Genomic DNA, 16032 nt, shown 5'->3' with positions numbered 1-16032 from the left:
TAGATATCCCTCAAGCAGAGCCTGGAAATGGGACATCTTATTTTTAATCTAAAACACTTAGTATACTATTATAGGAAAAATAATCTGTCCTGCCTGTAGGAAATTGGCTGGTATGGATGCTCCAAGAGAATCAGGTTATCTTTTGCTTGCTACCTCAGCTTATTTCTAATGCTCAGTAGGACAAAAGGCGCAAAAGAGGCAATGCACTTGGACTCAATGTTCCAGATAAGTGATGTATTTAAACCTGGTAAGGTATGAAGAGTGGGACAAAAATTATCCTGGCTTTGTTCTTTTTTCAGAAATTCATTTTTTCTCCTATAACGGTACATATTCCAGTGTCTTCTGATAAAACATTTCTGTAGATTTACTTGGTAGTTCAACTACCAAGTGCCAATTGGAAAACTGCAGACTTAGTTATCATTGATTAACAAAAAAAAAATGAGAAAAATGATAAATTACAAGACTCACATTTAAATTTATCAATTCTGCTTCACATAATTTCTAGCTGAATATATAATACCAGTCTGTTAGTATAACAAAGCTGTGTTTTGCTATTCTAGCATTTGTAACATTAATAATTAAGATGCCATAAAAACAGCTGGGGAAGAATATTTAGGAGAAATGTTGGTTGTAACTCTTAGGGAATATTTGAAGAGTAAATGTATTTCTATGGTAATATTCTGGGGGAAGAAAACCAATTGGACATTAGGGACATGTTTCAAATTCAAGGTGAAGTGGGCATTTATCAAACAATATTCTGTAAAAATGGCAGCAGCAATTTAATTAAAATTAAATAGTACATAACATACATATTTAGTCTGTTGCAGTTATGCTTTTATATCACTGTGCCAAATATTTGTTTTAGAAATTAGTCAGATCAATAATGAGAGATGAAAAATGATGTTATGTTCTCAAAATAATCAATTTTATTGTTGTCTAACCCAATGAAATGTTTCTGGGACTTCTACATACATTTTTTTCCTCCAATTTATGGAAATAAAGGTTAGGAATTACTGTAATAATCAGATATTTCCCTCAATTACTGAATTTGAGATTCTTCAAATATCTTCTTCAATCAGAAAATATTTGAATTAATTTTTAAATTGTATTCATAATTCATTGTTTTTAGAAGTTTGTTTTACTTAGTAAAATCACCTTTTTTATGAAATACAATATGTATGTTTTTTAGAATCAGCACTTCTAAAACCCTCTTCAGATTTTCTTAACCTGCTTGACTCTTTATTTGAAAAGGATCCTCAGAAAAGGTGAAAAGTTATTTCATATTAATATTCATATACTAGTATATATAACTTTTAAAAATTACACTTTCTAATATTTAAATTACGTTTACTTGTTGGATTTTAAAATAAATATTTTAATTGCATTAAAGATCAACTTGGACACAACTATTAAAGCATCCTTTTTGGCAAGATGCCTTTATCCAAACTCCCACTGAATCTGTTTCCAGCCAAGATACAAATTGCAGGTATGGTACACTGCATAGAAATACTTATTTAAAAACTATAACTTATTTAAAAAGATCTGTGATATAATTATTCTTTTGAATCTGTCAGTTATACTAATCTTGCTAGTATCAACTCTACAATGAACCAGGCTGCAGCCATCTTGCTCGTTCTAGGTTGCCACAAGAGTGGGAACGGGTGTGGAAGATTTCTGCTAGTCTAAACATTTTACTGTCCCGTGGAACCAAGGTAATTTCTGTCGGTTAGGTGGGGGGTGTGATCATTTGGTTAGAAAGTCTACCAAACTATTCTATTGGGACACATAACTGATTGCATAGCAATGGGGTGGGAAGTTTAACTTTGTAATAGTGTTTCTCTTTGGAAGGGATTCCAGTGTTGGTTTCACTTTTGACTGTGCTGATACCATCTAACCAATAAACATGTTCTTTGAGGAATTCTCTAGCCTCGGAGTTCTGATTTATTTGGTCTCTTATTGGAACCATGACAGCTAGAGATTATTCTATAATTTATTGTTTATAAGACTTATGAACATTACATAGTCATATATGTTTTCTAGGCAACAAATAAAAATAGTACAACAGAAAATTGACAACAGAGTAAATAATAATTACAGAGCTGAAATACAACAGCTAAACCACTACAATATATATAAGCTAAAATGTTTAGCTCTTTGTGACAAAACGATTATTGCAATGGCTCCCATATAGTTTAGAAATATTAGTAAGATTAAAAATGTTTGAAAAATTATATGGTTAAAAAAGTCTGGTGTATTCGTTGCTTAGTTGTTAAGAGCTATAGCCATACTATAAGGCTAAACTTCTTTTTCATATGGAACATTGGTTCACAATGATTATTAGTTTGTAATATTTCTTGAAATAAACTTTCTCTATTGTAAGATAGTTAAGCTATAGAAGTGATATTGTGAGCAGGGCCCATGAATGCAGGTTGTATTTGTATAGAGTTTTTTTGGCAGCTATTATATGTATGATATTGTGCAATTAGGTTCTGAATCTGTGAATCAACTTGAAACCTCAGATACCTACCTGTCATGGTCCACAAAATGCAGGACACTGATTTCCTTCTTAGTTAAAGACTCTAGCAGGAACTCCAGCCAGATTTTTGCATTTTTATTAATTCTGTCTGTTTATATTTGATTTTTAATTGTTTGCTTCTATCTTAGATTGTTAAGTGTAGCAAGTAGGTAGGTATGTAAGTAGGTGAATGAATGAATGAATTAATGAATGAAACAATTAGTTTTGAAAAGGTCTATGGAAACTCAATATAATAATTATGCTGGATGAATAAAAAATTGAAAATGAATTTGTAAAAATCAAATCAATTATTTTTGATCTCTAGGGTTAACCTGTCCATTTCGGTGCAGGATAAAATTTTATCTATTATTTCTTCTTCAGTGGATGTTTCCTTTCTTTTCCATTTTTGGGCATATGCCAATCTTGCTGCTGTTAAAATATACACTAATTTGGGAAGTATACTCATCTTGATTGTCGCTATTCTCCCCATTAAGGAGAGCTGCAAGTTTTTCCATCTGTCTAGGTCTGCTGTAATTTGGTCCATTAACTTGTCATAATTTTCTCTTTTGAGTGTAAAATATCTTGCCGACAGTTGGATCCCCAAGTACCTTACTCTTTTGGATGCTTGGATATTAATTTTTTCTACTACCTCAGTTTCTTGTAAAGTGGACATATTTTAACTAACATTTTAGTTTTTCCTTTATTGATCTTCAGTCCCGCAACATCTCCATAATTTTCCAGCACCTGTAATAATCTTGTTCCAGATTCTAAGGGGTCTTCCAGAATAAAAACTAAATGGTCTGCATAAGCCTGTAATTTAAATGTCTCTTTTCTGATTTCTAATCCTTATTTTTTCGGATTATTCTTGTGAGTGCTTCTAAAGAAAGAATGAATAATAAAGGAGGTAGTGGACAGCCTTGTCTCGTACCTTTTTGTATTTGAATGCTATTTGTTAATTCTCCGTTTATGATTACTTTTGCCTTTTGTTTGGAAAAGATTGCTTTAAACATATTTATAAATTTCCCCCCGAATTCCATCTGTTTGAGTTGAGTCAACATAAAATTCCATTTAACATTATCAAACGCTTTCTGAGCATCAACAAAAATTAATGCCACTTGTTTTTCACTGTGTAATTCATAATATTCTAAGATGTCTAGTATGATCCTGACATTATGTCTAATTTGTCTTTTAGGCAAGAAGCCGTTTTGGTCAGTTTGGATAAATTTAGCTAAATATTTTTTAAATCTTTCTGCCATTATAGTCATGAAAATCTTGTAATCCGTGTTCAGTAAAGAAATGGGCCTATAGTTTTTAATGCAGGTCAAATCAGAGTTTTCTTTAGGTATTAGTGAGATGATTGCTTTTTTCCATGAGTTTGGAGTTTTTGCTGTGTTTAGTACCTCATTAAATCCAATAGGGTTCTTGGAGATTTTTTATATATTTTGGACAGTAATCCATCAGGGCCAGGTGTTTTATTACTTTTTTGTTTTTTAATGGGTTCCATAATTTCCTGGACTGTTATATCTTTATTTAATATATTTTGAAATTCTTCCGGAACCTTGTTCCTTGATCAAGTTATACAAAGTAAAAAGTAAAAAAATGATGGGAACATAGAGTTGAAAAAGTAGTCATGGTTAAAATGGGCAATGGGTGAGGTAAAATACTGAGAGATTTTGAAATGCAAATTGCTAATGTCTTGGCTCATAACACACGAGACTTAATTGTGGTTGTAAAGAAGAAAGTTTGAATAATTGATGTGTAAATATCAGGAAATAGTTGAGCAGAACAAAGAATTGGAGAAGGTCACAAGTTATCAAGATCTAAAAATTGAAATTGAAAGTTTATGGCATAAATCAGCAATGGTGGTACCAGTAGTTATCGGCACACTGGATACCACATCAAAAAATATTGGATGGCACTTGGAAAATACACACATTGATAATGTTTCAATTGGTCAGTACAAAAGACCATACTGCTTGAATTCACACACATGCTACTCCAATACATTACATATCTTAGGTTGGGAAGGACTTGATGTGTATGAAGGGGAATCCCAGCTAAAGAACTGGCAGTTGTTATTTCAGATTGCAGTGTATATAATAATAACAACAACTTTGAATTCAATTTCATTGTTAATATTACATCAAATAAATTGCTTATAGGAAGAGTGTTAATTATGTTTGTATATGCTTTGAGTTCTTACTTGATGATGCTCTTCTGTTCTGTCTCTATGTTAGACAAAATGCTTTTTTTTTGGTAGCTCGGAATACATCTTCATATCTACATATTGGCAATGGTGGGATTCAGCCAGTTCGCACCAGTTTGGCAGAACCGGTAGTTAATTTTTTGCTGCCCAGGCCCAGAACAGACTTCTGGAAGCGGCATCCACACAGAGAATTAGTTGTTTACATATTTGAATCCTACCACTGCATATTGGACACAAGTGTTATGACAAAGAGAAAGTTTCAGTTAATTTGTTTGTTTATATAGGTAGTACTCAGTTGATGAACGGATGTTTACCAACCATATGGCCAATAAAACACCTCTGCCACAAAATTTCATGCCACACCTGCTTCTATTGTCATGTGACGCAGTTCGAACATTTGGAAAAAGCTCATCTTTACAATTAACTGCAGGGTCTTGCAGTCATATGACTATAATTTGCAATCTTTTTTGCTCGCTTCTAACAAAAAAACCCTCCACTCATTTGGAAGAATGGGTTCACACTTAGATTGTAGCATTTGTTTAATGATCATGAAGTGACTTAACAATCATGATGATTCATTTAACAACCACCATTACAAAATGTAAAATCAGATCTGGTTCTATGAGTATCTCATTTTACAACTGTAATGACATGTCTGGAAATGAGTCTCTATTGTAGTTGTAAATCAAAAATTAGCTGTAGTGTTTTAATGCTGCATTTTAAATGTAAAGACAATCTTTGCTTAGGCTTCCAATTAAAAATCTATGACACATTAGAAAGCAGGAAGAATATGTTGACAAGAGCAGTGTCCTGTTTCACTGATTTACTGAACAAGTCGTCCCAAAGTCACTGAGAGCATATTTGACTTTTGACTGTAAATTCTAATAAGTTCAGATTGTAAGACAAAGTACACAATATTTTGCAGGCTAAGGGTCACATTTGGTCTTTTTGATATCACATGTCCCAAAATATGTTTAGGGCCAGAATAAAAAAGTACAATTTTATTTCCTTTTCCTTTAATGAAAGTTAAATATTGTTAATATTATTATTCACTGGTCATCTATTTAATTATTTTTACTTTTAATTGCATTAATTACATCACATTATAATCTGGAAGTGACCTCAGGAGTTCTTTTGAGGCCCTATCAAAGCCTTTTGAAGTCTACTAAGGGAAGATTTCTTCTGTTGTGTGAAGAATTGCACCTGGAAACACATTGACAGCCACTGCAGCCCACAAACCAGTGGTGTTACATATGCTGACTTATACCAGTTACAACCCTTGCAGCTACATTCTGCCTCAACTGAAGTTTTCAAATGATCTTCAAGAGTACAGTAGCTCTATGTAAATTCTTTCTTTGATTTAGTGATAAATACCAAAATTATTATTTTCAACTATATTATGAATAAAGTAATCTATAAATAGTTTCCCCGTTGTTAAAGTTCTTTTTAAATAAAATGCATTTTTATATTAACTCTATTTAATTGCTCTTTATTTAAACAGTAATGAAAATGCCAAGATCCCTGAATCTGGGAATTCTGAGAAATGTTCTGGAAATAAAAAAATATCAGAATTTATGTTCCCAGGAACTGAGAACACCCTTTTAAATAAATCTTTCAAACTAGGTAAGATTATTGTTTCAATACATTTATAATTTATATTCAGAAATAAAATGCAAGATTGAAATGCTACCTTTTGATACTTGTTCAGATTGATTTCAGTACTGGGTTTTCTTGGCAGAAAGTCCAGAAGAATTGCATCCTAAAAGTGCTGTTGATGGTGAATCAAATGAATCCATATTTCTTCTCAGGTATGAAAAAATGTGTAGCACTTTAGACAATTGATGAAGATTAAAATTTCTTATCCTATAAGAAGAGAAATTCATGTTAGAATTACTCATCAAATGAGAAATAAAACAATGTTGTTAAGAATTGTATTTATAATCTGTTAGCTGTATGGAAAAGTCTCTGGGAATGGGCAAACAGGAATAATACATGGGAAAATCTTGGTCTGATTAGTCTGTATAAGCAAAAATTTTGAAAATGTTTTGATTGTTAAATATGCATGAAATAATTAGAATTATTTCTTTTTCTTCTATTTGTACTTTTAGTTCTCGACCCATCCCTAGAATTAGCACTGTGGTTCTGTCTTCAAATTCAGCACAGAGAACTTATGAAAGTCCTACAGCAAAGGTAGGATTCCGTGCCCCTCCTCCCACCTGAAGTTGGCATGGTTAAGTATGAGGCATATGTGTGCACTTTTCCAAATGATATTTGCCACCCAATATAATATTTTGGGTTAAATTCTGTAAATAAGACTTAACAAACTTATTAAAATCTTATGAAACAACATTTACAGTTGCAAGAAAAAGTATGTGAACCTTTTGGGATTACATGGAGTTTTGCATGAATTGGCCATAAAATGCGCTCTAAATGTCATGTAAGTCAGAACAATAGAAAAACACAGTCTGCTTAAAATAATACTACATAAACATTAGCTGTTGTCATGTTTTAATTGAACATAACATGTAAACATTCACAGTGCAGGGTGGAAAAAGTATGTGAACCTCTAGCCTAATGACTTCTCCAAGTGCTAATTGGAGCCAGGAGTGAGCCAACCTTGACTCCAATCAGTGTGATGATATTGGATGTGTTGCTGACAGCTGTCCTGCCCTTTAAAAACACACCTGTTTTGGGTTTACTGGTCTCAAGAAGCACTGTCTGACGTGAACCATGCCTCGCAGAAAAGAGCTCTCAGAAGACCTACGATCAAGAATTGTTGACTTGCATGAAGCTGGAAAAGGTTACAAAAGTATCTCCAAAAGCCTTGATGGTCATGTGTACATGGTAAGACAGACTGTCTACAAATGGAGAAAGTTTAGCACTGTTGCTACTCTCCCTAGGCGCGGTCATCCTGTAAAAATGACTGCAAGAGCACAGCGCATAATGCTTAATGAGGTAAAGAAGAATCCTAGAGTGTCAGCTAAAGACCTACAGAAATCTCTGGCACATGCTAACATTTTTGTTGACACATCTACAATAAGGAAAACATTAAACAAGAATGGAGTACATGGGAGGACACCACGGAGGAAGCCATTGCTGTCCAAAAAAAAATATTGCAGCACGTTTGAAGTTTGCAAAAGAGCACCTGGATGTTCCACAGCACTACTGGCAAAATATACTGTGGACAGATGAAACCAAAATTGAGTTGTTTGGGAAAAACACACAACACTATGTGTGGAGAAAAAAAGGCACAGCACACCAACATCAAAACCTCATCTCCACTGTAAAACATGGTGGAGGGAGCAGCATAGTTTGGGGCTGCTTTGCTGCCTCAGGGCCTGGACAGATTGTTGTCATTGATGGGAAAATGAATTCCAGAGTTTATCAGGACATTTTGCAGGAAAACGTACGACCATCTGTCCGCCATCTGAAGCTCCGCAGAAGATGGGTGATGCAACAGGACAATGACCCAAAGCATACAAGTAATACAACAAAACAATGGCTTCAACAGAACAGAATACGCCTTCTGGAGTGGCCCAGTCAGAGTCCTGTCCTCAACCCGATTACACTGAAACAGTTTTGTGAAGAGGAGTGGTCCAAAATTACTCCAGATCGTTGTGCAGGTCTGATCTGCAACTACAGGAAACGTTTGGTTGAGGTTATTGCTGCCAAAGGAGGGTCAACCAGTTATTAAGTCCAAAGGTTCACATACTTTTTCCACCCTGCACTGTGAATGTTTCCCTCTTATGTTCAATTAAAACATGACAACAGCTAATGTTTGTGTAGTATTATTTTAAGCAGACTGTGTTTTTCTATTGTTGTGACTTACATGACATTTAGAGCGCGTTTTATGGCCAATTCATGCAAAACTCCACGTAATCCCAAAGGGTTCACATACTTTTTCTTGCAACTATTTCCATCATTTATATTGAGAGAGTAAAACCTAACATGGCTGTTAAGCCTGTCAGAACTGTTTAAAAATTGTTACTACTTGGGAAATAGCAACAAATATACATTTATAAGTCTCTTCATATATATAAATATTTTTTTTTACTAAAAACCAGCCTTGTTAGAAACAAAATTAAAAATTAACTCAAGATTAAAAGGGCACAGTAAAACAGAACTGATTCTAAAAATTTGAAATGCAGTCAGGAAAGCTAGGGCGAAAAGGTACCTGGGAATAAAAAAAAACTCAAGCAATAAAGACTTACGAAATAGGAGGGGGATCATAAGGTAAACTTTCACGTTGATATTTATGTTTTCAGTCTTTCATAAATGAAGTGTCTTGTACAACATGTATTGTTTGCTTGTAAGGGAAGAATAACAAATAGAAATGATAATTTTACATATTATAGGTTAAAAGTGTACACTGCAGTCAGCAATCTATGGAATCCAGAATGAAAGAACTGATCTATGCAGAATCTGATCTTTCTGTGACTCCTATTATTGACAATCCAAAGGTATTTCAGAAACTTCTTACCTACAAATTTGCTAATATATTCAGAAACATTATAATATGCTTGATATTTTTGCCTAAGATTAAGACATCATTCACTTTTAATATTCCCATCTAATGTCTAGTTCTGGTTTCTTCCTTTCAATGTGGAAATCACATTAGCGGTTAAATAGTTTGTATAACTAATATCATCTCACTTTAATGAAAAGACTTAGCTTTTAAAAAATTAAACATATGAAGTAGAAAGTATTTTGACAAAGTGGCAGCCAGTTAAAGATATAATAATTCTGAAAGTTGGTCTGTTAAATAGGGAAAGAGCCTGAACAGAGGCCATAGAAGATGTGTGTATTTATAGATATGGATAGTCCACATCTTAAGAAAACTTTTCATGATCTGTTCAAAGTTATGATGGTGTTGAATAGGGGAGGAATATAGTACTGCATCTCTTGAGTTCCAGTGATTGTAATGTTTGAACTGAGTCACATGATCATGATCTAGGTGTTGGATGACTGGCTTATAATTATGATGTTGCAATGAGTTGTAGTCATATGATTGTGAATTCCAACATTTCCTTGCAAATTTCTACAAGCAAAGTCAATGGGAAAGCTGGCAAAAGTTGCTCTCTCTTCAAATGCTTTTTCACTTCTGTTGTGTTCTGTAGTGCTTGCTTCCAGTGCTACCTGCTGGCCTGGTTGTCTGGGATTTCTGCCTCTTCCTGCGTAATGACCCATGAGTTCCAGCTGTAACCAGGATAACCAGAATTGCTGTCAATGGAGTCACATGACTTTATAATTTATGACTGCATAACTTAGTGATAGAAAATGTCACAATTGCCTTTAGAGCAATGTCCAAAACATAACGTTTTGTTACCAATAATATACTGATACAATTCCTAACATCTTTTCATAAATTGTTTAATCACAACATTTTCTAGGTCAGCTCCTAGCAAAAATACCACTTTCAAAGTATAGGTAGTTCTCGAGTTACTAGCCTAATTGGGACTGGACTATGGAGATTCTGCTATGAGTCATAAGACACACATGTCAGTGCTGTAATAACTTTAAATGATCACTAAACAAACGGTTTAAGTCAAGAGCTACCTGTAGGCTGAGATTATAAAAGCAGGAAACCATATAACAACAAAAAGAATCTATATTTGAACATTTGGATCATTGTAATAATAAAATTTACTCATTTATATAAAATATTTTAGGATTATAAAGAAGTAATTCTATTTTTTTAGCCCAGTGATACATTACTGAATACATTATAGGTAGTCCTCAATTTTTTACCGTTTTCTTAATGATTGCTTAAATTAATGGCAGCTTGAAAAAAATGCCATTACCTCCCTCCTTGTCCACCATCACAGGATTTTTAATCTGGATACTGAGCGACTTCTTTGCATTTATAACCAGTTGCCAAGTGCCCCTCAATCACCATTTGTAATTTTTTTTCTGCCACTCTGGGGAACCTGGCAGGGAAGGTTGCAGGCTGCTGCCACCTGCTATGAAGACTCCTCATCTCTACTGGTTGCCAAGAAATTTGAGATTTGTGCCTGGTTGCATGGAGCTGAAATATTGAAGCAAGCACAGAGCTGAAATGTGTCAGAGAGCTCTGTCAGGGAGCTCTTTTAGTCAGCTGTCAGAGACGAGAGGGAACTGAAATCCAAGCAGAGGTTTTAGCCCCTGAGCAGAGAAATAGCACAATAAAATAAGGAAGGTAGGACATCTCAAGTAGGTGGCTGAAAATCCTTTCTGAATTTTAGCAGGGAGGATTTTCTGTTCCTGAGCAGAGACATTGCACACTGCTTGCACCAGGCCTCCCAGGGTTTTCCCAGCCCTGTGTGGCACCCGACATTCCTTGTCTGGAACTCCATCCACTTTAAGGACCTGCAAATTTGCTTAATGACTACAAGCAGCAGTTGTGAGATTATGGCCATTGAGTAAAGCAGTCTTGTGATGTCTTGCTTAATGATTGTTTTGTTCAGTAACCAAGGTTTTCATTCCAATTGTGGCTGTAAGTTGAGGACTACTTGTAACACATATATACCACAACTTGTGATTCTAATGTTTTCTGCCAATTACTATATATTTATAAGAAATCTGCAAAGTTATGGTAAAGAATGAAGTGATCTTGTAACTGAAAGACTTACTGATCGGTAAAATAAAATCAGACATTTATATTTCATTATTAACATTCAAAGCCTGATAGCTCAGGCACTCTTTTGAATCCTTACTTTGATAAGCATCATTAAGTGCTTATGTATTTTGAGTAATAAATCAAATGTTTGAACTAGTTTGCTTCCAACCAGGTCTGTTGCTATGACTGACAATGAGGTAATCTGGTGGTGTTCAAGTCCTGTGTGTTTATATCCCTTATTAGTGGCATATAGAATACTCAGACAGGATTAGACAGTGACCATAATAAAAACTTTTGAAAATGAATGAAAGCTGTGAAATAAAACCTGGCATAACAATAAAAAAGAATGCAGAGTAATGTGCATTCCCTGAAACGACTAATAATAAACAATAGAATAGGAACAAAATAATTTCTATAAATAATATAAATAGCAGTATTACAAGAGTCATTTAAGGGAACTAAGGCTTGTCTCCATGAATGTAGGTCTATATTAAATGAGAAAAGAGAATTTATCTTGGGGAGAAATCTACAGGAACTGAAAATGGTTGGGTTGTAAAAGGTCTAAGATCCGAAGAGAAATTGATTTTTGTAGAGGGCTTAAATGCTTTTCTTTTTTTAATTCAAATACAAATATACAAACATAACTGCAATTAGTGCAGGTTCGCATCCCACCAGGCTCAAGGTTGACTCAGCCTTCCATCCTTCCGAGGTAGGTAAAATGAGGACCCAGATTGTTGGGGGCAATTAAGCTGACTTTGTAATAATGCCGCTGGGGTGTGTGTGAAAGCCCTAATAAGCAGGCATATACATAGAATGAAGGCTACTGCTAAGCGTGTAAGCCGCTCTGAGTCTTCGGAGAAGGGCGGGATATAAATGGAATTAAAATAAATAAATAAATAAATAAATAAAAAACAATATAAAAATACAAATACTACAGTGCACCCACCCTGGAGACCATTTTACTACCTATATTTCTTCTCATATAACAACTAATAATATACAATATATTTCAATTGTGCCCTTATCCCCTCCAAAATAGCATATATTCTTGAGCAAGTTTATTCTCTTTTCTTTATTATGGTTATATAACATCATTTCTGATTTTTCCCAGTTTATTTGCAATCCACTATATTTGCCAAATTCATTCAAATGTGAATATAACCTCTCTATAGTAGCTATGGGATTTCAAAATGTTAGTAATGTATCATCTGCAAATGAATTTATTTTAGTTTTTTTACATACACCAATTCCTTCAGTCAATGAATCTTTCCTGATTGCATTTGCCAAAACCTCCATCAATAATACAAATAGAACTGGGGATAAGGGGCAACCCTGTCTCGTTCCCTGGCTTAAGGTTATTGTCTCTGTAACACCATCATTTATAACTATTCTTGGCTTATTCTCTGAGTATAGTTGGTTTATCACCTTTCTAAATTTTTCCCCAAAGCCTAATTTCTCTATTAATATCTTCAATATAGGCCATTCCACACAATCAAAGGCCTTAAAAATGTCTAATGCTAATAAAACAGCCTTTAATTTTTGATTCTTTATATAATATCCTATATTTAATACCCTTCTTACTATATCTGACATTTGTCAGCCTCTTATAAATCCACACTGATCATTTTTAATATAATTCTCAATAAATGTATTCAATCTATTTGTCAATATTGCTATAAAAATCTTAACATCCTGATTAATAAGGAATATTGGTCTATATGATCCTGCGTTTGTAAGATCTTTATTAGGTTTCCCTATCAATACTATCAGAGATTGCTTCCAGGAAATTGGAATAATTTCCCCTTCCATTATTTTATTAAACATTAACCTCATCTTTGGCACCAATAATCCTTTAAAATTTTTATAATGTTCTGCGCCTAGTCCATCTAACCCTGGTGCTTTATCTATTTTCAATTTATTAATAACTTCCAGTATCTCCTCTTCTATTTGTGATTCCATTATTTTTTTATCGTATTCTCGAATTTTACAGTTTAAATTCCTTTCTATATATGCCTGACTTTCATTCACATTTATTTCCTTTTCCTTACTGTATATAACTTTTCAAAAAACCTCTGAAATATCAACAATTTTTCTCTCTTCATGTTACATCTTTCTCCCTTTTCGTTCTTTATTACTCTAATCAGGCTTTTTGCCCTTTTAACTTATGTGGCTCTAGCCAACATTCTAGAATTTTTATTACTATTTTCATGAAATTCCCTATTTAAATAAATTAGATTTCTTTGAACCTGTTCTAACTCAATATTTTGCAACTCTTTTCTTTTAGCTGATAATTCTAACATCCTATTCTCTCTACTTTCTATATATTTACTCTCTAGTTCTTTAATTTCCTCCTCCAACCTTTTTATGTTTCTCTTTTTGTTCTTTTTATATTATAAGAATCTATCCACTGCTTTCATTGCATCCCATATTACACCTATATTACTATCTCCTTCATTTATAGTCATATGTGTTTTAATTCTCTTCATTTTCTCTAAAATCTCTTTATTTTTAAAAATCCTTGAATCCATTCTCCATCTACTTGCCTGTTTATAATTTATTTTATTTATTTTAATTCCATTTATATCCCGCCCTTCTCCGAAGACTCAGGGCGGCTTTACAAACTTAGCAGTAGCCTTCATTCTATGTATATGCCTGCTTATTAGGGCTTTCACACTCCCCAAGCGGCATTATTACAAAGTCAGCTTATTGCCCCCAACAATCTGGGTCCTCACAATATATTTCCATTTCCATAGTTACCATTGCATGATCTGATATTTTAATTATTTTTATCTCTTTCATTATTTTAGATAATATTTCCGATGTTACAAATATATAATCTATTCTTGTAAAAATTTTATGTCTATTAGAAAAATATGTATAACTCTTTTGATTGCCATGTAATTCTTTCCAAATGTCTTTTAATCTATTTCTATTAATAAATTTTCTTAAATCTGCATTATTATATTTTGTTTCCACTTTTGATGGATTAGATTTATCAATTCCTATATCCATAACCATATTATAATCACCTGCCATCATCACATAACCTTTTTTTATTTCTTCTATTTCTTTATACACCCTATTATAAAACTCTCTTTGATTTGTATTAGGTGCATACAAATTTGCTTAAGTGACTTCTTGTCCATAAATCAAGCCTTGAATTATAAGAAATCTTTCCATATCATCCCTTTTTATGGCTTTTATCTTAAACTCACATCTTTTAGCTACCATGTTTGCTAACCCTCTTGCTTTTGATGTACCAAATGCCTTTTGATATACATCAGCCTAATATAACTCAAATTCATTCACCTTCTTTCTTTTGATGTGTTTCTTGTAAAAATACAATATCTATTTTCTCTTAATTGATTTTTCAATTCTTGCTCATTTATATTCCCCCCCCCAAGCCATGTACATTCCATGTAGCTACCTTCAATGATTTCCCCATCTATTCCTTATATTCCATATTCCCTTTGGTCTCCATATGTGCTCTAACATAAATCTTACAAAAACTAAAACTACAAAGTAAGCATATTGACCCAAAACATAAATAGCCTCTTACCCACCCATAAACATATATGTTGTTCCCCTTCCCTTCTTCAGGAGATCTTCCTCCTCTCCACCGCGTCGGGTGGGGGGGAGAAGAGGAGCCATCCCTACATGGACTTTGGTCACCCATTTCATCTCCCTTGACCATTTTTACCTTTAATTTCTACACGCAAACATATTGTAAAATTACAAATACTTATATACTATCTCTACAACGAGCTTGTAACTCTTGTTGCTTCATCCAGCTTCCCCTTCTCCTGTAGATCTTCTTTATTGATGATTCTGTGCTCCTTTATTTTCTCCATTGCCTCCTCCTTTGTTTCAACTCTATAAAACCTTCCACCGTAAGAAAATTTAAAAAAAAAACAGATATCCCCAGCTGTAGTTAATGTTATTTTTCGTCAAAATTTAACAAACTTGATACATCTTTCTCCTCCATTGTAAAGTCTCATTCCATAAATCTGGAAAAACTTGTATCTGATGCCCCCCCAAACATTATAGACAACATGTTTCCCAATTTGCGCGTCAGTTGCTCTTTTTTGCGTGTGACCAAAGTTGCACCATAATATCTTGGCAATTTTGTTCCCAACCTTTTTGGGCTGACTCTATGTATTGCATCAATATCGTATCTTGTAAAAGGGACATCTGGGAGGATCGAGGTAGCCCAATCCAGTACTGCTTGAATCAATTTTGCTTCATTTTCTTCACTTTTCTCCGGATATCCACGTATACGTAAATTTGTTCAGCGCTGACGATCACGTATCTAAATTAAATCCTTTTTCACCTGATGCATCATATTTCTCTGACTTTTTAACACTTTATTGTGTTCTCCCACCTGAGTCTTCACTTCTGTAATATTTCGTGTCATGTCCTGACTTTGTTTTGCCAGATCTTTTATTCTTACATCCATATTGTCCATTTTATCTTTTATTTGCTTCAAATCCTCCTTTATATTTGTCTTTATTTCTTTTATATTTATCTTCATTTTTCTTAACTCGTGTAAGAGAATATCAAGTTTATCTGGTTGAGTCAGTGACTTCTCAGGCAATTTTTTCCTCACATCAATTTCTAAGGCTTTTTCCACTCGAATCAGATGTAAATCTGAAGGTCTAAGGCAGGGGTGTCAAACTGCTGGCCTGCAGGCCGGATGCATCATGTGGAAGCCGCAAA

General features: G+C 33.8%; 1 protein-coding gene across 1 annotated transcript in view; it reads left to right on the top strand.

Moving 5' to 3' along the window:
• Nucleotides 1–16032, top strand: part of ULK4 (unc-51 like kinase 4) — a 179011-nt gene that overhangs the window by 14851 nt on the left and 148128 nt on the right. Inside the window, exons 8-13 of the mRNA XM_083379010.1 lie at nt 1190–1265; nt 1391–1486; nt 6223–6344; nt 6460–6529; nt 6830–6911; nt 9077–9181. Of these exons, the coding sequence (XP_083235136.1) occupies nt 1190–1265; nt 1391–1486; nt 6223–6344; nt 6460–6529; nt 6830–6911; nt 9077–9181 (551 nt within the window). The remainder of the gene's footprint in view (nt 1–1189; nt 1266–1390; nt 1487–6222; nt 6345–6459; nt 6530–6829; nt 6912–9076; nt 9182–16032) is intronic.

This window comes from Vipera ursinii (genome assembly GCF_947247035.1).
Source record: "Vipera ursinii genome assembly, chromosome: Z".
NCBI classification, from domain to species: domain Eukaryota; kingdom Metazoa; phylum Chordata; class Lepidosauria; order Squamata; family Viperidae; genus Vipera; species Vipera ursinii.
This window is presented reverse-complemented; position numbering and strand designations above follow the sequence as displayed.